This window comes from Cavia porcellus, unplaced genomic scaffold (genome assembly GCF_034190915.1).
Source record: "Cavia porcellus strain 051 isolate PalLab524CR breed Dunkin Hartley unplaced genomic scaffold, mCavPor4.1 scaffold_1, whole genome shotgun sequence".
NCBI lineage: Eukaryota > Metazoa > Chordata > Mammalia > Rodentia > Caviidae > Cavia > Cavia porcellus.
Window position 1 is genome coordinate 113,325,553 of NW_026947484.1, and position 25,604 is coordinate 113,351,156.

The following is a 25,604-nucleotide window of genomic DNA, read 5'->3' on the forward strand; positions in this document are numbered from 1 at the left end:
TGCCCATCTCATAGCTAAGGGTCTCTACGCTGCCGGCCTGAATATCACGCTGGTCATTTGTACCATAAAGAAGCCACAAAGGAGCAACTTTTGATTTGTTTGTTTCTAATATGGGTAGGGCATTTAATGAAAAAAGCAGGTAGCCAAGAAAGTTCCTTTTGTGTGGCACAGTATAGAGATATGACAGAATTCCTGGGCCAGAGGCTTTCCTGAAAATTGGCTTGCCCTCTTAACCTTATCCGGAGATTTACTTCCGTAACTGTTTCTTAGCCTTGTTTCTAAATCAGCCCCAGCTTCACGAAGATGCTCAAGAATTTTGCGCAAGCGCCCTGGAGCTGATTTGGCGGCTCCGAGCTCTTGCTAGTGCGCATGTGCAACTCGAAACAGCACGGCGCGAAGCGTTGCGCAGGCGCGTTTGACCGACTCGCTAGGTGGGGCACTCTAGGAGGCGGGGACCCAGGCATCTGGGGAGTCGCGGAAGTCGTACACCTTTAAACTGTGAGTTTCGGTCGGTTCGGTCAATGGCGTGGGATTCTGAGGTATTAGAAACAAATTCTGAATCGAGACTTCAGTTTTGTCGCAATGGAGTTTATCCCTTTTACCTTCCCTCCCCTTCAGATCCCTCCGACCTCAGGCGGGAAAGTCGCGCGCCTGCGCACTAAGAATCCCGTTCTGTTTAGGATCGGATGGCGGAGTGTCCCGTCCTCCTGAACCCGAGACCCGCGCTCGCTGAAAGGGTGACCATTAGTTTCCTTCTCTTTTTCCGCCTCGCACTCGTGGCCAAAATTACATTAGTTTTCCATTAGTTAGTGTGAGACTTTGGACGAGTCTCCTGGCTTTGAAACTCCAGCCTCTTTGGGTAGTCACTGGGCAAATGATTTCCTTAGGCAGCCTTTTCCCCAGGGCAAACCACCACCCTTCCTCTTTTTGCTTCCCTGCCCCACACCCTCCAACTGTCAGGCGCCCAGGCTCGCTTCCCCAGATGGCCCCAGATCCAGTCCCTTTCCTTTGCTGCGGGCTGCATGCAGCTAAGGCTCCCCACTGGGAAATGCTCCCTGTGGCCCCCTGTTGGTGTGTCTGGAAGGTGACAAACTCAAATGGAGTTCCTTAGGGCCAGTTTCTCTTACTTTGGGGAATTGGGCATGTGGTGCATTTTAAAATCTTTGCCCTTTTAAGAGCAATGGCATTGTTTAGTGCTTGATTTGGTGAGTGATTGAACTTAACCTTCGCCAATATTCTAATTTTGACAGATGCTTTGCTCCCTCTGTGTTCATAACCCCGTCTTGACATTTTGTATCCCAGTTGTTTTGTGATGGAGGCGTCTTTGGGGATTCAAATGGACGAGCCAATGGCTTTTTCTCCTGTGTGCGACCAATTTCAGGCTGATGATTCTATAAAAAAATGTGAGCAGAATTTTAAGCTTTCAGGTATGTGTTTACTTCTCAACATGTATCGTTTTAAAGATGCACAGGCAGCCATTCTGGTTTTTTTTTTTTTTTCATTCTGTAATTTCAACTGCTTTAAAAAATAACATTGAAAAGATGAACCACATGTTTATATAGAAAGGAGCATTTTACATAAAGATCGAGGTTTAAGATTGTGATCCTTTAAGAGGATTGTAAACCAATCTTAACATTTTACAGATGGGAATACTAATACCTAAGTATTAGGGGCTACGGAAAACACGAGTGTTTTTGATCCCAAACAATCTGTGTTTTCTAGAGCTTCTATTACCTCTCCTCACCGCACTACGCTGTGTGCTTTTAGAAATTGACACTAAAAAGATCTCAATTTAATTGTTCAAAAGCAGAATTCTACAAAAATGAAATAAATGTTCGAAGCAGTGATAAAGCATGATAATATACCATATAAAGTTAATTCATCAAGTGTTTGACCGTAGCACAGGCCTTGGATTGAGAAGATGATTTAATGCAAGATTTTCTACACTAAAAGAAAGGTGTACCTTCATTCCTCTATTACAGTGCTTGGGACATAGGGAACATTTAACAAATATTTTTTAAATAGAAGAATTCCAGTTGACTGCTTTATTTTCCCCTTAAAGATAACTAAATCTTTTCCACCTTTGTCCTAGGCAAATTGAGTGCTTCTCCAAAAGATCCCAGTTTTGACCTTGATTCATGATCTGTACTTTATATATATACCACAAAAGACTTGAACTCTACTCTAAAAAAAATATGATACCACATGCTTTTGCTTTCTGAATAAAACTAAACTCATTTGGGGTCAACTTAGGTACCTTCTCTCGTAGGTACCCTGTGTTTGGTGATGAAAGTCAGTGTCTTTGAATTATGCTTTGTATTTGCTCCCTATATCCAGTCCTCCAACTGATACTCTTTACTAGGTATGCTGATGCTTCTTTACATTCCCTTTCTACCTCCTTGATTCCCATACACTTTGCTCTTGAATTACAATTGAGATTTTTACCATTCATTTCTGCCCCCGTCTCCATTTCATTTACAATGCTGCTATTAGATTAACCGTAAAATACCAGTTTTATCCATTTTTATGGATGCTGCCTCTCTTCCCTTCCATTCTTCTTGCAGGTACCTATTTTTCACTGTTCAGCTTTTCCTTATTAGACCCTACACACACAGTATAATAATGTAGTTATTCTTGTATTCAGTAACACTTTGCATTTTGTCTCTAGTTTGGCTTGTTGTCTATGTTATGCATTATTAACTAGAGTGTGTAAATGGGTCAGTCTGATTTGGTTTTAGCATTAAGTTCAGGACAATGCTGTTCTAATATTCTGAAAATCCACTGGGAAAGAAAGCATTGAGGGAATTTTATTTTCAATTTTGAAAGTTTTGTAGCCTTTCACATAACCCAGCATTGGACATTATAAATAATGCCAGCAATAATATATAAAACATGCTGAAACTTTACCCATATGGTTCTTTTATTATATGACCTTTAAGAAAAGCTATAGTTATATCAAAAACATAACTTCAATAAAGAATAAAGATGACAAGATCCAGGCGCATAACTCTCTTGATCTAATTGAGAAAGTAAATAGACTAGATCATAAGACAGTTATATGCCTGGACCTCATCAACTTTACTGGTTATTGAAGTTAAGTGTTTGATCAGATAGTAAGTCTTTTTACATATTTCCCATAACCATACAGGGTCCAGCACATAGTAGGTGTTTGAAATCCTTGAATGAAAGACTTAATGCAAAGATGTAAAGTACTTAGTGTAATGGATGAGTAGCAAAGCCCTTTGTTTTGGGGAAGACTAGATCCCAGCCTGCTATTTGGTCTCCAGTTCTTCACATTCTTATGTCCCTTCAATTCATGTTTTAGTTACCATTTTGTGCTTAGTAACCATAGCTTTCAGTTGTATTCTGTTTTTCCCTTCCTCAGCTACATTGAATTTTCTTATGTCCCCTCCCTCCCTTTACCCCACTCTTCTATGCCTTTTCTTTTTCAATGGTTTTATATATGTACTTTCTTCTTCCTAAATGTCTTCTTCCATTTTTGTTGCTTGATGAGTGCTTCAGAACTTGGCTGTCATCTGAGGGCTTTCTGGCACCTTGTGAAGTATTCATCCTCCCCAACTCCATGTCTCTTCTATATGCATTCTTTGCTGACAGTTATCACTGTTTTGAGAATAGTAACATCTGTCTCCTTTACTAGACTAAATCCTAGAGAATAGTAGCTGCACCTGTTTTTTTCATTTTTCAAATATACCCATGGCCAAGCATTTATAAAAACTGTTGAATGAATAACTCCTTAGACATCACTTATATCTCTGTGAAATTGGAAAAGTAATGTAACTTCTCTGAATAGGGTATCCGTGTCTGGAAAATGAGGATTTAATTCTTGTTCTGCCAGTATCACAGTGCTGTTAAGATCTGAAAAGATAATACATATGAACATGTGTTTAAAAATGTTTTAAATTGTTACACTATGCAGAGTATTACAGTAACTTCAAGTAGCTTACACTTGGCTTAGATCTTATGGGTAAAATCTCAAGATTTCTATAGCTTCTTTTTGTATCCAGTTATTAGATTTTATATTATTGCCTGTACTTATTTTAACCATGTGTGTTTTTCATAAAGTTTTAATTTATTTATTTATAAGTAGCAATTTTTCTGCTGTCTAAGATAGAAGATTCTACTGTTATTTGGGACAAATCTTTTAAAATATTTTTTACATGGCCAGAGCTTTAGTAGCCTTTCTGTTGGGGGGTTTATTGTGACTATTCAATGCATAGTACTTTTGCAGACTTCAAGATTCTGTATGTTTGAAGAAGAAACTAGTTTTGGTGAACATTTCATTGTGTCTTTATTATGCCACCTAGTGATCACAGCATAAATTTATTTGCTTTTAATTTTTATTTTGGGTTTTGATTGTTTGTGTTTAGTTTTTGTGTTTTTCTTTTTAAGAGATAGGGTGTCACTTTGTTACTCAGGGTTGCCATGAGCTCCTGGGTTCAAGTAATGCTTTTGCCTGAGCTGCCAAAGTAGATGAGACAATCGGCAGGGACCACTGTACCCAGCTTTAGTTACTTTCTCATTTTAGCCTCTTCGTTTTAAAAGCCAAATGTGTGAATATAGTAGAGTTATTAGTCTATAATTCTAGTGTAATAGAGATTTTGTATGTGTAATTCTGGGACTGTCTTCTTTGTTAGTTTAAGAGCTAATGTGAATCAAAGCACCTTGATGAGGTTTTAATCTTGTAACTTTTATTAAAACTTTTTTACTTGTGCTAGAATTTATTTCACTGAAATTTTTTAACTTTAAAAACTGTAAAGTACATGTTATTGACTGCAACTGTAAATTTTTGTTTCCTTGATAGGTGTTAAAAAAGACATTGAGAAACTTTATGAAGCTGTTCCACAGCTTAGTAGTGTGTTTAAAATTAAGGACAAAATTGGAGAAGGTAATTTGGGAGCATACTTTTATTATCTTTATGAGGTTTTTTTTGCATATATTTTCCTTGTATAACCTTGATTTTTCATGATTTCTTAATCCTACTTTTAAAATTAGCAAGACAATGAAAATAAATTATTGTAACATTTTTCTTTTTTCCCCCTAGAAAAATGAAAAGTATAAATAATAAATACAGTAAAAAGAACAGGTCTATTTTAATCTATTATACCATTAAATAGTTTGTTGATCTGTTTTAGCATTGTTTCATGAAAAACTTTAAAAGTCAAATTCTGAAAATTCTAATAAATTCTTTTATAGGTACTTTCAGCTCAGTGTATTTGGCCACAGCACAGTTACAAGTAGGACCTGATGAAAAAATTGCTCTCAAACACTTAATTCCAACAAGTCATCCCATAAGAATTGCAGCTGAGCTACAGTGTCTCACAGTGGCTGGGTAGGCAATTTACTGTATAATATTTTAAGGTAGATGCTTAATAGGAATGATCAGATTGTATATAAACTAAATATATTTTTTAGTTGTTTGTAATTTGTTAGTACTTTGTCTCTGATTTTGCAACAGTTAGTTTGTTAATGTTTTTAGAGGGCATTTCCTTTGAGGGCCAGTATGATTTCCTATTCTTGGGTCACTTTTTTTGTAACCTTCCTGCCAAATCATAAACCTGGCTTCCATGGCCTGGATTTTTTTATATATATATATGAGAATTCAGTTTTAACATCTCTATACCTATTGACAGCCTTAGCTCATTTTTTTTAGATATGCCTTGTTTTTTTTTTTTTTCTGCTAGGTCATTCCTTTCAGCATAAAGACATGATATATTGTCTTCCTGAATTGCTCCCTTTTGCAGCCAAGTTTCTAAAAAATTATCTACTATACTATTTTCACTTCCACACTTTTTGCTACATACTGTGCTGCTTTCTTCTGACTAGACTGAAACTGACTTTGTTACACTGTAGAGTTAGCCAGACTCTAGCTATAGCTTATCATAATTGACTTTTTAAAGTATATGTGCTGCTAAAGCAAGCACTAATTGATACAAAATAATTAATACATTTATAGAGTACATGTGATGACTTGTTACACGTATGTGATATGTAATGTTCAAATCACTGTAAATAGCATTTCCATCTCCTTAAACTTTTATCATTTCTTTGTGTTGAGAGTCTTCACACTTCTACTAGTCCTTTATAAATTGTAAACAATAGTCACCTTTCTGTGCTCTGGAACACTAGAGTTTTTTCCTCCTATCCAATTGTATTTGATTATTGTTAACTAGCTTCTATCTCCCCTTCTCCCAAACATTCCTAGCTTCTCACTAGTCAGTATCTTCTTTTATGTACTTTTGTGAGATCAGCTTTATTAGCTTCCATATATGAGGGAAATGCAGTATTTGTCTTTCTGTGTCTGGCTTACTTCACTTAATGTAATGTATTCTAGTTCCATCCATGTTATTGCATTTCATTTTTTATGACCAAATAATATCCTATTGACTATATAGATCAATTTTCTTTATCCATTTAACTGTTGGACACCTTGGTTAATTCCACACCTTGGCTAATACAAATACTGCTATAATACATTTGAGAGTACAGGTATGATTCTGATGTACAAATTCCATTTCTTTGGATATGTGTCCAATAATGGGATTGTTGAATCATGTGATAGTTTTATTTTTAGTGTTACTTGAGGAATTTCAGTGCTTTCCATAAATGGCTATACAAATTTAGGTTCTGATCAACACTGTGGAAGGGTTCTGCCTTACTTCATATCTTATTAGTATTTGTTATTTTTGTTTTTTTAATAGCTAGTTTTACTGGAGTTAAGTAGTTTCTTGTGGTTTTAATTTGCATTTCACTGATTTAGATTGTTGAACATTTTTCATGTATTGGCCATTTGTATACAGTATTTTTTTTTTGTACTGGGACTCGAACTCAGGACATTGCACGTGGCAGGCAGGAACTGTACCACAGAGCTGTTTCCTTAGCCTGTTTGCCTGTTTTGAATCAGAGTATTTGGTTTCTTTTGCTGTTTTTTGAATTTCTTATATATTTATGGAACCCAATTCCTTGTTGGATTAATAGTTTGCAAGTATTTTATTCCATTCTTCAGATTGCCTCTTCACTCTTTGTGGTTTGATAAAATCTCATTTGTCTATTTTTACTTTCACTGCACTGGATCCAATTTGAGTTTGTTTTTTATATTTCTTTTGTCTGTGAAGAATCCAGTATTTCTAGCACCATTTATTGAAGAGACTGTCCTTTCTCCAGGATGTATTTTTCTCCAAAGTGTGTATGTCCTTTCTCTAGAGTACTGAGGGAGAGGGATACCAGGGATTGAACTCACAACCTCACACTTGCTAGGCAGGTGCTTTTGCAGCTGAGCTAAATCCCCAGCGCACTTGAGTATATTTTTATTGGAGATCAGTTGACTGTGGATGTATGAACTTACTGCTGAGTTCCCGCTTCTGCCTCATTGGTTGAGTCAGTTACTCAACTAACACCACTCTGTTTTGTTTGCTGTATAGCATTATAGTATGTTTTTAGGCCAGATATTCTGATGCCTCCAGATGTGTTTTGTTCAAGATTGCTTTGGCTATTTGGAGTCTCTTTTGGTTTTGTAAGAATTTTAGGATTTTTTTTCTTGTTCTGTGGAGAATGGCATTGGTATTTTGTTATGGATTGCTTTGAATCTGTCGATCAATTAGGGTAGTATCAACAATTTAACAATATTAACTTGCCCAAACCATAAAAATGAAATCCACTCTTCCTGGGCATGATAGCACATTCCTAATTTCAGCTTCTCAGAAGGCTGATGCAAGGAGGATTATAAAGTCAAAAGCATCCTGGCTACTTAGTGAGAACCTGCTAAAAAATTTTAAAAGGTGCATGGGGGTGTAGCTCAGCACTCCCTAGATTCAATCCCTTGTACTAAAAAAAATAAATAAAACTCAACCTTCTCTCACGCCAATCTTCCCACTTCTCTGTGTCCTAATTTCTTTAGCTTCTCTAATGAGTCTGAAGATTTTTCTTTCCTCAGGGTTACTGTTCAGACTCTTTCTACCTTCAGGAAGATTTCTACTAGTTTTCACGTGGTGACTCCAAATCATTTTGATATGAGCAACAATGGCACCTCTTCAAGAAGTCTTCTGTGAATTAAATTGGATTCTTAGATTTTTTTTTTTAAATTTTCACACACACTCTGATTTCTTTCAAAACTCTTACCATAATCTGTGTCTTAGTTACTTTTCTCGTTGCTGAGACAGAACACCCAACTTCCAAAGTTAAAGGAAGAGAGGTTGATTTGACTCAGAGTTTATAGAGATTTCTGTCCATTCTTAGTTACTATTCTTGTTGCTGAGATAAAATACCTAGCCCTCAAAGTTAAAGGAGGAAGGGTTTATTTAGCTCACAGTTTGTGGAGGTTTTAGTCCATAGTTGTCTGGCTCTAAAGCAGGGTGGCATGGCAGAGGGACAACAGTTCATAGTGGTGGGAAAACAGCAAAAGCAAGCAAGAAAGCATGAGACAAGCCTCTTTCTGTCCCTTATATAGTGACCAGCCTATTGGGATTAGGGAAGTGACAACCCAGTCAGTGGACTGATCCAGCAATCACCCTCTCTTAATCCCAGCATTCCTCTGTAAATCAGTCACACACTCCACAGCCACCTCCCAAGAAACTTTATGACTGCATGAGGCTTGGAGGACATTAGACACAAACCATAACCCCATAGTTGGCTAGCTCCAAGGCAGAGTGGCATGGCAGAGAGGCACTGCAAAGGAAAAATAGTCCATGACAAGCAGGCAGATGAAAGCAAGCAAGAGACCTTAGCAGCTTCTTTCGGCACCCTATAGTTTTATCTGGCCTAGCAGGATTAGGATGGTGCCAAACCAATCAGTGGACTGACTTCTAGATCCTCCCATCTCTGAAAAACCCTACTTATAACGGCATGAGGCTTTGGGGACATATCTAGACAAAAGTCATTGTTACCTTATTTATCTGTTTTGTCCACTAAATAATAAACTCCACAGGAATAAAAAAAGGACAGAAATTGTGGTAATATTATTCACTGTTGAATTCATAATAGTGGACTTTGTGTCTAGCAAACAACAGTGCTAAATATTTATTGAATGAATAAATGAGCTTATTTCTTTGTTTCACTTCTCTTTATTATAAAAGACAAGAAGATTGGGGCTGGGGATTTAGCTCAGCGGCATAAGCGCCTGCCTTGCAAGCAGGCAGCCGTGAGTTCGATCCCTGGTACCAGTAAAAAGGAAAAAGACAAAAAAAAAAAACAACAAAAAAAAAAGACAAGAAGATGAGATAGCCTAAGACATAATTGCATACATTCTAGTCCCCTAAAGATCATTTCTTTTTCTATACTACTTTATATTTTATATAGTACTTTACCACTACTTTATGTCCTTTTACCACATTCTTTTTCTTTGAATTTTAAAAAAGTACATGCTAAAAATGTCTTCATATGACCTTAGAGTGAATGCATTGAGGCAACTTGTCTTTATGCTCTGCTTCCAGTCTGTCCTATTTTCTGCTTCCTTAACAGTTTTCTTCTTTTCATCTATATTGCTGTCCGAAAAATTACCACTTAATTGTTCATTGTAAAACTAAAAGCCTTCCCTCAGTTCTTATATCAGGTTTGATAATCCCTTCCTCTAAAACTCCTTTTGATGTCCCTTCTTTATTTTGCTCTTCAATTTAGAGACTTTATTCTGACTCTCAATTTTCTTTATATTCATTTTCACACAGTTGGATATCACTTCTTTGTAAGTACTGTGCTCTCATTAATTTCTTACTTGACTTCCACTGTCATATTTAGATCTGCCTATCAAAATAATTAAGCTCTTGGTTTTAGATGCTTCTTTAATTTTTCAACTTAGATTATTGTTTACCCACATTGTTTACTCAGGCTTGTGATCGTAGAAATTAACTTTTGTGAAGCAGTGTGGCATAGTAGTTAGGAGAGTAAACTGCCAAGATTCAGAGATGGTTTCATGACTTACTAGTTCGGTGACCTGGTGAAGGAAGTTCTTTAACTTCCTCATCTTTCATTGTCCTCATCTGTTAAAAAAGGGGAAAGGAATAACAGCACTTTCCTTTGATGATTGTTATACAGTGGCACTTTGGTTCACCAGCTTTGTTTGTTTTATGATTTTGGAAATAATGGCCTGTTTGTGTTTATATGGGAAACGTGGCCAAAGTCATGTTTGTTCCCTGTTGCAACAAAATTTTGCCAAATGCTTCTGTTTGTGAACCAGAACAAAAAAGCATTCCTTCACCAAGGCAACACTGTAAGATGAAGTTTGTTCATAGGCATGAAGTCCTTATTAGATCAGAGCTTGGTATATAGTGAATATTGGTAAATGTTACTATTTTTTAAAATTCATTTGTTACCCTTACTAAATCTGCTGCAAAATCTGTTAACTCTGTCTTATATATCTTTTTCATTCTGCCACTTATCAGTTAAAACCATAATTTTCTCATATTTGAAATATAGTTACTTTGTAACTTACTACTTTTTACGTAAAACCTGATCTTTTATGCAAGTCACTTAAATGTCTACACTATCTTACATGATGATTTTAAGTCTGTTTTCTAATAGTGTACATGCATTGCTAAAATTACACTTTTTAAAATAATTCTAGTATGAAGTTCTAGTTCGTTTGACCTTTCCTCTAAAGTTCATTGTGCATTTTTCCACTAGGGGGCAAGACAATGTCATGGGAGTTAAATACTGCTTTAGGAAAAATGATCATGTGGTTATTGCTATGCCATATCTGGAGCATGAGTCTTTTTTGGTAGGTTTTAAGATTTCTTGAATTTTAATTATCTAAATGTTTGCTTGGAAAAAACTTTATGACCACATTCATAATTTTATTTTAGGACATTTTGAATTCTCTTTCCTTTCAAGAAGTACGGGAATATATGTTTAATCTTTTCAAAGCTTTGAAACGCATTCATCAGTTTGGAATTGTTCACCGTGATGTTAAACCCAGTAACTTTTTATATAATAGACGCCTAAAAAAGTAAGTATGAAGAATTCCCAGAAAATACTTACACTTGTGTATTTGTGCTATCGGATCTCTCTCTGCAACAGCTTTGTATAAATTATTATTATTATTATTATTATTTTTGTCATTGGTACTAGGGATTGAACTCAAGACCTTGCACTTACCAGGCAGGCACTGCTGACCCCGGCCCTTGTACAAATATTATGGTTTAAAACTTTTTTTGTAATTGGGGGAAAGAAATGCATGAAAGAAATACTGTTTTCTTCATGCATTTCTTTCCCCCAATTACAAAAAAAATCTCTGGGCTTCATTTTTCTGTTTTAGTAAATGAGGGAATTATATAACATGATAGCTAATTTTGTTTCTGTATCAGAGTTCTGATTTTATGTATATTTTTTGGGCTCATATCAATAAAGGCATTACTTAAGCTGAAAATAAAATACTGCTACTATATAATAGATTATATTAAGATAATTAAAATTTATTTGCAAGTATTACAATGTTACTAAGCTTTAATTAATTAAAGAAAAGTAAAGATTAATTTTGTTTCCTAGGTACGCGTTGGTAGACTTTGGTTTGGCCCAAGGAACCCATGATACAAAAATAGAGCTTCTCAAATTGGTCCAGTCTGAAGCTGAGCAAGAATGTTGTCCACAAAACAAGTCTCACATAGTCATTGGAGGCAAGATCTCATTGAGTGGCCCAGCATATAAGGAGCAGAATCTGCACACTACCATGAAAAATAAGGAGCAGAATCTGCACTCTACCACGAAAAATAAGGAGCAGAATCTGCACTCTACCATGAAAAATAAGGAGCAGAATCTACACTCTACCACGAAAACTTCTGTCAAAAGACCCTACACAAATACACAAATTCAGATTAAACAAGGAAAAGATGGAAAGGTTCTACCTTTTATTATTCTTAAGACCTCCTATCATACCATTTTAGAAATGTACTCCTTGCTCCAATAGGAGATATAATACTAAGACAGTACCTGTAATTTACCTTTTAAAAATTCTTGTTATATGCATTTGTTTGATTAGATTGTTACCAAGATTTGAACTGAGCTATTTTATTTTTTCAAAATGAAGTTTTTGAATTTAGCTCAGTGGCATAAGCGCCTGCCTGGCAAGTGCCAGGTTGTGAGTTTGATCCCCAGTTCCTCAAAAAAAAAAAAAAGAAAAGTTTTTACTTTGTTGATCTTTGTCATATATTCTAAAACTATGTGATAAATATGGAAAATTATAAATTTTCTCTGCATGTTATAAAGTTCAGATTATCATTTTTAAAAGAAATTGTTAGTTATAGGGGCAAAAATATGAAGTGTCTATCTCCATTTTAGCTGCACAGCAAAATGTAGCATTTAATGTAGGTGACTTTTTAAATTTTTCTAGTTATATATATCTGTGGGGTATGATAGCATTGTATGGGTATTAAGAGTTCTGTCTAGACTATTTTCTCCTTTTACAGAAGTGCTTTGGTGCCTGAGAATGTCTTGGATGCAGCTGTTTTTGTTTCCTATCACTTAACTCTTTTAAAACTATGGCAGAGTACAGCTGGCAGAAAGTGTTACAGACGTAATCCTTATTTTCCTTGTTTTTGTTGGTATTGTAGGAGGGATCTGTAGGCCTTTCTGCCCAGCGCTCTGTTTTTGGAGAAAGAAATTTCAATATACACAGCTCCATTTCACATGAGAGCCCTGCAGTGAAAGTAAGTAATGTAGCTTAATAGTCCAATGGTCAGTCAGTCATTCACTAAGGAGAGTTTAGGTAATGACTAGATGAGTATTTATTAAGTAGAGTATAGCTTTGGCAGTATAATTGCTGTGAGCATTTAATCAAAACTTTTATCTTCTCTGATTTTTTTTCCTGAACTTTTCTGGTAAATGTTTCATCATTTTTGGTTAGCTATTTTTCTTTCCCTACAGCACTATTTGGAACATTAAAACTTTTCTGTCAAGATTGCCAGAATTGTGAGCTCCCACACCTCACATAGTTCTGACACATATGTGATGCTATACAGATGTTTATAAAGTCAACAAAATTATCAATGTTAGATGATTATAAATTGACTTGCTATCTTGTGACAGCTAGAGACTGGAACAACAAATTAAAACTGATTTTAGCTAATGTAATTGTGCAATTTATAGTTCTGAAATGGAGTTAGACACTAGAACACAACTTACACCTTTGTAATATATCATCAAAAATTCTGTTAAAATGTAAGTCAAATATTTGCCAAGTTGATTAGTAAATTTTAATGCAGGTTGTTTGAAAATCCCAGAAAGATCTTAAACTTTTTAGTTGATAAATGTTTGTTTATATTCCACTAGCACACCCAGCAGTTTTAAAAGTTGCTCTTCTGTCACTGCATTTTACCATACTAGCATTTGAAGGCATTGTATTATATCATGAAAGTAGAAAATGTAATTTTTCTTTTATAGCTCATAAAGCAGTCAAAGACTATGGATGTAATATCAAGAAAGTTAGCAACAAAAAAGAAGGCTATTTCTACAAAAGTTATGAATAGTGGTGTGGTAAAGAAGACTGTCAGCTCTTGCCCAGCCAGCCTGACCTGTGACTGCTATGCAACAGATAAAGTTTGCAGTATTTGCCTTTCAAGGTAACCTGTTTTATTGGTGTTGTAAAATCACTAGCATGCTTCCAGACAAGATTATAAATTGAACTAATTTTGGTGGGCAGTTTGTTTAGTGAGTAAAGAGTAACAGTGGCTGTGTAGATCTGTGAACTGCACAGGCACTGATACAGAGCAAAGCCTTGAAGAACATATAACTGTTGTTATACACTGTTTATTTAACATGCATATTCTCTTTAGAAAATACATTTGAGCTAATATGCAAATAGTTTGAAAGGTAGAAAATAAGTGTTTTTAGAAACTTGGAATTGACATTTGGCTTGCTGATTTAATCATTTCTGTTTTCTCTATTTCTGCCTATGTGGAATAACCAGAACCAAGTAATAGAGCTTTCTTATTCCCATCTTTAATGGTTTGCCTCCAGAATTTTTCCTTTTCCTTTAAGACTTGGCTTTCATAAAGCTTTCCCTGATTAACTCAAATCTATGAGACATGGAGTATATCAATAATTAATCACCCAAAAACCAATGAATTTTTACATAAATTCTTATTATCTTCTGTTTTACTATTATGGCTTTTATCATTTGCCTCTGTTTTTGTGCTTAGAAATTACCTAAAAAGACCAGAAATCTAGTAGAAGAGAATGAAATTAGTAGAGTAAAACTCTAGGTAGATGATCACACTAGCTTATCATTTGGTTTATATCTATATCAAGGCAAAATTTACTTTGAACTAAATTGATAAATATACTTTCTTGGACTTAAATAGTTCAACTTTAACATAACTAGAGAAATCTTACTTCTTTATTATAAGGCGTCAGCAAGTTGCCCCTAGGGCAGGTACACCAGGATTCAGAGCACCAGAGGTCTTGACAAAATGCCCGAATCAGTCTACAGGTATGTTGCACTGGAAACATGGAATCTAATTCAAATGTCTTTTCCCAGATACTTCTTTGGGGACTTTATTTTTGAGACAAGGTCTCACTATATAGCCCAGCTGGCTTCAAACTTGTGGTAATCTGATCCTCCTGCTTTTTAGCCTCCTGAATACTGGGATTACAGGCATGTACCACCACTTCTGAGCTATTTTTTATGAAATTTTTGATCCTAATATTGCTTCTTGTTTTTAAATAATTTTTCTGGAAGAATATTTTGCTTATAAGGTGATTTTGTTACTACTACTATCACTTTTATAGAGAAAAAATATGTTTAATAGTTTTTAACCACTTGTAGTACTTTATCGGTTTATTTAATACTTCAGTTTTTTTGTGGTACAGATATAATTGTATTTGGTTAGAATTACTTTTTTGTTACTGTGAAAACAGTGCAATAGCAATTAAAAGATTTTGAAAAAGAAAGTATTCTGTAGTCTAAAAGTTGTCATGGAGCTAGAACTCAGGTAACATCTGTTGAATGAATAGATGAATCCTGCTATTCACTTGGATTATAGGCTTTAAAGAAATACATTCATTCATTGTGTCTGTGTTCTGTGCTTGCTGATGATGCAGAAATGAATGAGACCATCTGCTTGCACTCTAGTTAAGGTGTGTTCTCAGATAGTAATTACAAAATAACCTATTGAATATGGTAAAACTTTCTATAAGGGATTTAACAGATACCTTCACTAACTCAAAGATTGTGAAAGGAAGTTCATAGAAAAGATGATCTCTGAGATAAGACTGTAAATTGTGGTAAAGAATTAACAATGAGGCATGAGCTGAGGAACTCAAACAGCATAATCTCGGCAAATAGGAAATTAAAAGATTAATGTTTCTAGAATCTAAGGTCCAATTTTAATGGTTAGAAATAAACATGTGACAGAAGTATACCAAGTAAGATTGTGCTTGTTAAACAGTTTGCAATATGTACTGTAGAAAGCTTTTCAAGAAGAAAAGATGGTGACTGTCTTTAGGTAGGTCATTCTGGCAGGCATGCAGTGAGGGTAGATTTTGGAGGATGGTAACCTGCAATGGTCCGCGTGAGAGAGATGATGAAAATATGAGCAGGAGCATTGGCAAAAGGAATGAATAGGAAGGTGAAAGGATCAGAAAGACAGAGCCTACTTTTTAGGTATAACTAGTTATTAAGTTTGAGTGTGATGAGGTAGTGCGGGGAAAAAGCATCTATGATATTTATTAGATTCCTGGCCTGAGGGGTTTTGGTGTGTATAGGAGCCACAGTGGAGAATAAGGGAGCTACAACTGGTTTATGGGGATAGGTAAAATTGCGGTGAGATATCCAAAAAGAGATGCCTGACACAATAAAATTACTTTAAGTCAGCTCAGGGAAGAAGTTAGACTAGAAATATAGTTGAGTGTTATAGTTATATAAATGATACCTGAAGCTGTGGAAGTGAATGAAATAATCAGATTACACAGGAGGAAAGATTTGAACTCTGAGGAACCTCAGCACTTATGGCTAGGAAAACACAGTGAAGGAACAGACTAAAAAGTAGAAATGGATCTAAGAAAGGCAGGTAATCGGTGGCCAAGGGAATAGAGAACAGTAACTCAGTAATACTGCTTCAACAATTAGGAAATCTGTCCCTAAAAGGGGGAAAAGGAGCTTTTTAATATGAAGCTGAGCTAGTCTGTTTTTCTGGTTTGGGTAATGGTATTCATTTTGGCACTGCTAGGATTGAACGCAGGACCAAAGCTTAAACTAGGCTTAATATTAACTTCCAGAATTCAGGAGATTATTAAAGTTTCTATACTAATAGTTGATGTTAGTATCTGACTAAAGTAGAGCATCTTAGTTTTCAGTACTTTACACTAAAATAAAAATACTTTAACCTCTGGCTGTGGATCTTAAGGAGTATCCAGATTTTTTCCCCACAGTTATTTTTGGTATCTTTTGCCCTTATAAAATATAATTTACTTAGAGTTTTCTGATGGTGTATTATGCTTTTAAATTAATCAAAGTGTTCAAGAAAGAAAATACTGTGTTTTTGTAAGGGTGTTGAGTCAAATCCTGATTACAGTGAAATCACCTGAGAAACTTTTAAAAATACACACTCCAAATCTAATTGATTATAACCTCTGAGAGATTGAGCCTCTTGACATCTGAATTTTTTCAGACTCCTAAAATGATGTTAATGCCCAGTAAACATAAAAAACTACTTGTTTAGATGGTATGTTATATATAGATTATATATTTGGAATTTATTTTAAAGTTTGTTCTCTGTTACAGCAATTGACATGTGGTCTGCAGGTGTCATTTTCCTTTCTCTGCTAAGTGGGCGATATCCATTTTATAAAGCAAGTGATGATTTAACTGCTTTGGCTCAAATTATGACAATTCGAGGATCCAGGGAAACTATCCAGGCTGCTAAAACTTTTGGTAAGCAGTTTTGTATTACAGAATAAAACAAATGCCTCTGGTAATCTCCAACAGATCACTTAATAAATTATTTAAAAATTCTCTTCACAAAGAAGTACTCAGTGTTTATAAAGTTCTAATTTTAGGAAATTTCTCAGTTGCTTCAAAATAAGTTTTATTCAGGTAAGAAAATATCATGTATATATTTATATATTATATATTTGTGTTATTTTGCCAAATTAAAATACTAAACTACTCTAATATTTAAAGTTCAATTTTATAATTTTAATTAGGAATAAAAATCTTAATTCTCTTTTATATAAATATTTTTAGTAATAGATTTTAATTTTTTGTTGTATATTAAACATCAGATTGTCTGCCTGGTACTGATAAAGTCTTTGTTTTAATTGATCTTAGTTTAACAAGTAAAGTTAATTTTAATACAGTATAATAAGGTCTACAATGGGGAAGAGAATAGAAATGTGTGTTGTCAGATTCTTTAGAATTAGGATAGCAGAGAAGTGAAAAGGACTGGAACACCTTTTCTTATGGAGTATTATTTTAAATATACATTAGATATGGTAAGTCTTCTTAGCCATGTAGGTTCTACTTTATAGGGTACCTAAGAATTATCTCAGCCTTGCTCTGTCCAACAGCTTGAACTCAAATGCACACCTTGTGTTTAAGATAGTTACAGTTAAAATGTTTTCCAAGGAGTGGCTATGCCTGCATTAGCTTGTATACCCAATATGTGCAAAGTTTCAATCAACCTATCTCAAGGGTATTGGGGCCCAGATCCAGGATCAGTGGTCTTAACCAGAAGTAACATTAAATTATCTGAGAAACTTGAAGAAATACACATGCCTGCCCAGCCCCACCCATTTCTGGAAAATATGATTCAGAACAATATGATACTTAGGAAGGCTCCAGCTTGTTAGTTTGATGACAGAAGTGATTTTGACTAAAGAACTACTTCTTAGTAACCACTGCTACAAAAATGATTGTCCCTTGCGTAGGTACCAATGCCATGGTCTATTTCACAAGAAAAATTTAGTGATAGTTGTCAGGCAAGTCTCCTGATAGAGTCTTGCCAAAAAAATATTTTTGTAATACAGTCAGTTCACAACTTTTATCTGTCTTCTTCGTATTACAAGAAAATTTTGAGAAACATAGGGCAAAATAATATATATACAAAGGAAAAGTAATTGTGACTGTAAAACAAGATTTTTATATTAAAACTGATATTATACTAATTGTAATAAATGAGGATATTCTCAATTAATTGAGAAAACTTTTATGTACTATTAAAAAACTTTTAAAGATGTTCATGAACTTGGCTTATCAGCCAGCACCAAAACATTTTGTTGAAGAGCTTGGATCTTCCTCATTGAATGTAATGGTTACAATGCAGGTCAATAGTGGGATTATAGAATCTGACAAAAGTAATCCACAGCAAGTCCCATGATAGCAGGCACTTGTTTTCATATTTTAAAAATAATCATGCTTTGTAGCATTTGTCTTGGCTTTTTTTAGTACGGTAGTACAGCTTTGTATAGAGTACTAAAGACTGAAAATTTTGGCACATACAGCTGTGTTCCCCTTTACAACATAAGGGAATGAGTTGCCTGGGATTAGCAGTGAGTACTACTTCTCCTGCGTGTAACCTGTTCTCCTGTCCTTATCCCTAGACCTTGCCCCATTGCAGATCATTAAATACTCTATGAATTGTATTGAATAAATTCAAAAGAAAACTATGAACTAAAAAAAATTTTTTAAACTGTCACAATATATGCTTTGCTTGGTTGTATTAGTATAAATTCTTTTCCCTAAATATTTTGAATATATCCTCTTCTTTGATCATATGTGAAAATAATGTAGGCATATTATATAGCTTGTGACATGCTATAACATACAGGATTATTTCATGACTTCATAATTTAATAAATTAAGAAATAAAACTATATGCTTCTTCTCTTCTAAGACTTTCATAGAAAAGCTAAGAATGATAGATTTAAAAGTAAAAAAGAATTGGCATGCTGTACCCTCACCAAATTAAATTGTGGTAATTTGTTTCCTTTGTTTTCACTGCCTGCACCTCCTACTTTTCCTGCCTCAGTATTCCAGTCCAGTGGTTAGATCAGAATATGTAAAGGTAACTTTATTACCTGCACTGTTTTGGTGGTAATCTGAATACTCCAAAAAGGAATCTAAATATTCTTCTACTCCTCACTTAGAGACATATTTAAATAAGGAAATAAAAGGCAAAAGTCGTATATATGTGCCTCGCCATTTGTTTGTAGACTTTTTTCACACGGTGTCTGATATAAGCTTATAGCTGGGGGTGGGGTAAAGATTGTAAAAACCAGGTCTGGTTTAAAAAATTCATTCAGAAACATTGTTAGGACTTTATATGTGCCAGGTATTATTGTGATTTTCTGCTTTCATAGAACTCTAATTCTAATGAGGTAAAGAAAATAAATATAGTAAGTCCCTGACTTACAAACATTCGAGTTACAAACTTTCACATGTATACTATATAAACTGTTTGCTTTCAAACGAATCTAACTTATGAACAATTGTGGAATGGAACTCGTTCATAAATCTGAGACTTACTATATTTATTATCAGAAATAAATGCTATTGAGAAAGACAAAAGGAGAAAGGGAATGAAGAGGGTACAGCTATTTAAGATTGATTGGTCAAGAACAGCATCTCTCAAAATGTGACATTTAATAGTCGCTCAGATGGATAATGCTTTTTTCTTCAATCTGATAGACATTAGCTGAGAACCCAATATGTACAAGACATTGTATGTTTTGAGGCTTTAAAGATTCAAAACAAAACAAAAACAATTGTCTCACTTTCAAAGAGCTCAGTCTCAGGATATGGTTATACATTTATCAGTTATAATACAGGAGTAAATGATAGAACTGTCCCAAGAATACGGCAAGAGCTTGAAATATTCGATTCTCTGAATATCAGACCTAATAGAGATTATTTTTGACCTAAGTGGCTATGTCTTAGGCACGTGATGGGTGTAGAGCATCGTAGGCTATTGTAGTCAAAGGTACAAGTGTTTGGAAATGGGGCAAAGGGTGGTAGCTACAGCTGGTTAAAAATTACAGAAGATTAAAATGAAGCTGAAAAGGTTGACAGTCAAGTGAATATGCCTGGTTGCTGCTTTCTACTTATTATTTCCCACCTTATGATTTGGCCTTCAACTGTAGTTAGATACAATTTAAAAATAGTATGTGGTCTGTCTTATACTCTGTATTTCCATAAAAGCATATGCCTGACTTGGATGATTCTCATGAAAGATGTTTCTGAAATTTTTAAATAACGTAAGAATGGTTTTTTGTTCTGTTTTTTTTTTTTTTTTTTTTTCCTCTTTTAGGTAAATCAATACTATGTAGCAAAGAAGTCCCAGCTCAAAACTTGAGGAAACTCTGTGAGAGACTCAGGAGTCAAGGGTCTGACACTCCCAAATTAGCAAGTGATATCCAGAGATGTCCTTCTCATGATTCAACTTTTTCAGATAAGACTGACCATAAAGCTTCTTACGTCATTCAAAGATCTCAAGTACAACCCTCAAGAGATTCATTATATAAAGGAGATAATGGGTGTGAGAAACATTTTAATGAGAATAAGACCAGTGTAGAAGGCTGGGATGAGGTACCTGATGAAGCTTATGATCTTCTGGATAAACTTCTAGATCTAAATCCAGCTTCAAGAATAACAGCAGAAGAAGCTTTGTTACATCCATTTTTTAAAGATATGAGCTTGTGATGATGGTTCTTCATTTAATGTTTGTTTGTTTGATGTATAAACAATAGAAATTTATTTGGCTCACAGTTTTGGAAGTTGGGAAGTCCAAGAGCGTGGTACTCATCACAGCTGGCAAGGCTCATCCATAGCAGAAGGCAGAAGGACAGGGTAGCACATGAGACAGAGATTCATTTAATGATATTGTATATAGAGAGGCAGAGTGAAAGAGTCCTTTGTAATAGCCATAAATTCTTATTTAAAGAATAAGGAAGGGTGAATGTTTTAAAATCTTAGTATTTGTCCTGGTGACAGACTGTAAAATATAGATTTAAAATTACTTGAAATGCCTCAAAGAGTTCTTTCAGCTAACTACATGACATGGAGTTGAAGTCAACCAAGTAGAATCAGATCTTTAGCCATAGGCAAAAGAGGGAACAATTTTACTTTGGGCCATGGGTTCAAGTTATCAGGTTAATGTATGTGATAGGGGTTAAATGAGTCAGAAAACTTAGTTTCCTGCTGCCTTAAGGTATGAGCCACCTTTGAAAAATTCATACTGATGCTAATACTCAAAATTCTTTTCAAGTTAAATAATAACTTCTTCTGGAGATACACATGCCTTTTATAAACAGGAAATGTTTGTGGGGCAAAATATCACTTGAAATTGTATTTAATTTATTCATTTAAAAAATACTTCGTGAAACACTTTTTTCATTAATTGTCATGTTTTCTTTCTTTCTTTTTTTCCCCCTTCTCTGCCCCTACCTAACATTCTCCTTGGAATTGATATGGTACCATAAATTTCTGGGTGCTTTACTAAGTGTAATGTGTTTACAGTTGAGAATTTAAAATAATAAGACACACTAGTTGATAAAGGGAAGCATTCAAGAGCAAGGTGAATATTATTTATGTTTCCCACAATATCTTAGCTATAATTAGGTAACTGCTAAAGGGAAAAGTGAACATAGAGTTAAGAACTTTACTGGTGATACTTTTTACCTAGAGCCATTCAGATTTCTACAGCTGTTTTAACTTAAATGGTTTGGGAAGACATAAATGAAGGATGCAGAGTAGAAAAGGACCTAGTGTAGAAGTTGATGTTATTGACATTCCAAAATGGTCCATGACAGTATATCACACTTCTATGCAAAGTAAGTCTGAGAGAAGTTTCTCACTTAGCAGTTAAAGACTATAAACATTGACTTTGTTATTTTGAGCCTTGATATGTCAGTATGCCTACCTAATGTTTGGTAATTGTAATTTAATATGTGTGTGCATGTGCACAATTGCCATTGATTTGATGTCTTATGCTGTAATTTTTTAAAAATTTTGAATGTTCTCTAATTTGTATGTTTAATAAAATTATATGTCAACTATTCATTTAAAAAATGATAATCAGATGTAGATGTGTGCACCTGTTATCCCAGCTACTCAGGACACCGGGGCAAGAGAATCACAAGTTGAAAGTTGGCTTGGGCAACTTAGGCCATGCCTGAAAATTTAAGAAAGAGCTGAGGAATAGAGCTCAGTGATCGTGACTGATCTCTAGTATGTGCTGACATGTGTCTTATAAGTAGTCCCAGCTACTTATAAGGCTAACACACAAGTTTGGGGTCCAGTTTATGCAACACAATGAGACCACCCCCCATCTCTTTTTGTAAAAAAAAAACTTCAAAATTTTTGCCCAGCTCTTCAGATTAATGAGTAATTCTTTCAGCAAATGGTGATAATAGGTTAATAACTATAAATAGTAATAGTTTTAGTAATAACTATAAATATTTTGGTCAAAATGTATTGTCCAAATAACATAAAAAAGGCTTGGCTATAGAAGAGATGGTCACTGACCAGGATATTTGTCCCAAATAGAGTAAATCATCTCAGTAACCAAAATGAAGTCTTTATAGTCAGCTGGAAGTTTTGATTCACACAGATAGAGAAAAAAAATTTTACCAGTAGGGTAAGGAAGGGAGACACTCTGGCAGGAAGTTTTGAATTCAAACTTGTCCATGTTAATTTTGTTAGGATGGAACTTTGTTGATAGACAAGAAGGGAGGTAAATGGAGCTGGTGTTTTAAAAAATGGTACCATGTTCTAAGTTGGTTCCTAGTAGTTGTAATCCCACTGGAGAATGTTGCTACAATTTTGGGGAAAATTCCCCAATGTGCTTCATCAAAATCAGCAAGAATAAATATTCTTGAGATTTTTAGGCCTTTGCAATACACTTTTATAATGGCAGATAGCTTCCTAAAATATTCAGCCAAAATAGTCGCTTCTGGAGAAAGACTAGAAGAGTAAATAGTGTTCCAATTACAATGGAAGTTCTTGCAATATACAGCTGTTTTTCATTGTCAACCTTTTAAAATTCTTATTGCTCAGGCTCTTGAGATAAAATTGTTGAGGGTATTTTCATTAAATATGCCTTAGACATTTGGAACTATTAATATAACAAGATACAATTGTTAGTTTTGCAAAGAGGCTATAGCTCTAGCATTTTAAATGAAACTTTTCCTTAAAAGGAGATGGTTATGGTGGTTTTAATGACCTAAATAAAAATGTGGCTCGAGTGGTTATTCCAAAGAATTAGATGTTAAGTTTATTTCAAAATCAGAATGAAAGTCATCAAGTAATGTTAATTGTTTCATTCCTGGCATCACTGTTTTAGGGACAAAACTGTTACAGATGTCAGAATAGTGATTGCATAAAATCTTGAAACCCACAAAAGTTGCAGGCTTTGGTCTTAGTAATTTCAGTTGTTTATGTAATTTCAACTCTCCACGTCACTGAAAAGTTAGTTATCTTAAGAAGCTGTGGCCAAATTTGGCGGGTAATGCTGTCTGCAGTATCTGCAGTGTGGTGTTTCCGCCTACATGGTGCACACTGTGATCTTTGGAGAACACTGTCTTGACCCCAGACAGTAATGTCAACTCACTCTTCAGACTTTTCCTATATTCTTAGAACTGATGCTACTGTTTCCTAATTTTGCCAAATTACATGTCTGAATTGTCTGCCTTCCTTGAAAGGTAGACATTATCAGCCATATAGCAGATAAGTAATCCGAAGTAAAGTAATGCTATGCCAAATTAAGGGAATGTTTTCAATAAAATAACCACAAAAAGTACTAACATAAGTGCTTAGTAACTGATGTTTTAGGTACATAAAGTGAGAAGGCATGGTCTTAGGAAGTCATAATAAATTGGGTGAAAAAACTATAAAACAAAAATGAGAAAATAATTGCAATTTAATTTTCAAGATTAATGTCCATTTTTTTTTTCTCAGAAGAGTGAATTAAAAGGACAAAATTGGCCTTTGTCTTGTTTTCATTTTTTGAAAGTTTTATATATAGCTGTTATAAGGAAAGATCAGAAAATAGATGTAAATGGTTTAGATTTCTGTTCAAGCATATCCCACATGCAGAATATCCTTTTTGAATTGAACACTTCATGTTCTGACGTTTAAGCAGATTCCATGTTAGACCTGACTGAAAGCCTGTTTAAGAAAATTTTGTACTAAAAATTTTATTCACAATTGTGTGAAGGAAAATAGGGAATCAGTGGCTTCTAGATTTGTCTTCAGTTGCAGCTCTAGAGAATGCCGGTGTCCTCTAGTAGGAAGTTATGAAGAGGGATGAAGGGAAGAACTGCTGTGCTGTAATTAAAGGTAAAAACAGAACACTTAACAAGTTGTGACTGGTGCAGTTGTATGGTGAGTTTTGCATATGTCCTTGGATTACTGATGGTGTGTTTGTAAGTATATTTCATTATATATTTGCCCTCTGTAAATTCCTTCTGTAACTTTGCTGAAGACTAGCATATGATCTAGAAATGACTCCAACTAAGACAAGACCAAGAAAGTAAATCAGAAACAGATGCATGACTGTAGCTTCATACTGTTATTTTAGCTCTGTCTTTAAGAAAAAGGAACTGGGGATTGGGGAAATCTGTCTACCTTCAAATTTCTCTAGACCATCACTTTTTTTTATGATGTAGACATTTTGCATTTTTTTCTGGCATGTTTATGACTGTTATCTTCCTAAACTCAAATTTTCTGATTAAAAACAAAACTAGTCACGCTGTATGTGTAGGTAGGTACATGAGTAATCTTTCGGCACATATTACCAAAACTCCTTTAAAATATACTTTCCCCCAGGGTAGGGAAGATAAATGTCTTGTGCTCAGTGCGTGCCTTTCTTTCATCTTATTTTAAAATTCCATAGATAAGGGCAATATCAAATGTTTATTCCTCAAGAACAGGAAACTTCTTATCATTTTTATATCTAAAATTAATATCAATGTCTTACATCTCTTTGTATATTATGAGGAAGTATCTTTCTTGCTCATCCTTATGTATTTTGTCTAGAATAGGGCTTTCCATTTATTGAGTTGGGGTTCAATAAATATCAGTTGTGTGAATGTATTTAAGTTACATTCATAACTAATTTTGTATCTTGGCAAAATAGCAAGCCAAAACCTCTCAACAAGTGTGCCTTTATTATTTTTAATTTGCTACAATTTGATTAGGAAGTGACAACAAATAGTAACAACCCGAAACCTCATTTCTCCTGTGTAATTTCTTCCCCAAAAGACCTGGTCCTTCCCTCCCTTACTCGTAAAAGTTTAAAATATATAAAGGCAAGTTTCAGAGGCCATGCTTTAACATTCAGAGTAGATCAAAGTTGTCTTTCCCTCCAATCTGTGCATCCTAAATGTGTTTGTTTTTATTAGGCCATCAGAAGTCTCATTTCTCTCCCTACAAGGACTTCCCTGATTACACCAGTCCAAATAATCATTCCTTGATTTCCTATGCACAGATTATAAGTTTCTTGAAGGTCAAGATTTTATATTCTCCCACATTTCCTATCACCGCTGTAGAGACCCAAGTATTGTCAAAACTTTGGAGTTGACAAGGAACCTGACACCATGGAATATTTCAAAGCCCAACCACAATCCTGGTGTATTTTAATGATCTCAAATAGATCCTTTAATTCTAG

At 34.7% G+C, this 25,604-nt stretch overlaps 1 protein-coding gene across 9 annotated transcripts; it reads left to right on the forward strand.

The window, feature by feature from the left end:
* The first annotated feature begins 377 nt into the window (after positions 1 to 377).
* Positions 378 to 22,012, forward strand: Cdc7 (cell division cycle 7). Of its 9 annotated transcripts, none has more exons than XM_013143138.3 (12): positions 378 to 498; positions 1,303 to 1,427; positions 4,823 to 4,906; positions 5,215 to 5,350; positions 10,633 to 10,726; positions 10,812 to 10,954; positions 11,494 to 11,842; positions 12,555 to 12,650; positions 13,384 to 13,562; positions 14,349 to 14,431; positions 16,724 to 16,873; positions 20,247 to 22,012. In XM_013143138.3, the coding sequence occupies exons 2-12, from the start codon at positions 1,313 to 1,315 to the stop codon at positions 20,636 to 20,638; spliced, it is 1,821 nt and encodes a 606-aa protein (XP_012998592.1). In that variant the 5' UTR covers positions 378 to 498; positions 1,303 to 1,312; the 3' UTR covers positions 20,639 to 22,012. The 9 variants fall into 9 exon arrangements, with proteins under 9 accessions (XP_012998592.1, XP_012998588.1, XP_063110225.1 ...); XM_013143134.3 differs by having other exon boundaries at positions 391 to 498; positions 1,251 to 1,427; XM_063254150.1 differs by having other exon boundaries at positions 472 to 539.
* Positions 22,013 to 25,604: the final 3,592 nt, after the last annotated feature.

Bases quoted from the DNA above. Each gene is read 5' to 3' on its own strand.
- Cdc7 (XM_013143138.3), top strand. From the start codon at position 1,313: ATGGAGGCGTCTTTGGGGATTCAAATGGACGAGCCAATGGCTTTTTCT. The intron at 4,907-5,214 runs GTAATTTGGGAG...ATTCTTTTATAG, and splicing joins TAAGGACAAAATTGGAGAAG to GTACTTTCAGCTCAGTGTAT. The intron at 10,727-10,811 runs GTAGGTTTTAAG...ATTTTATTTTAG, and splicing joins TGGAGCATGAGTCTTTTTTG to GACATTTTGAATTCTCTTTC.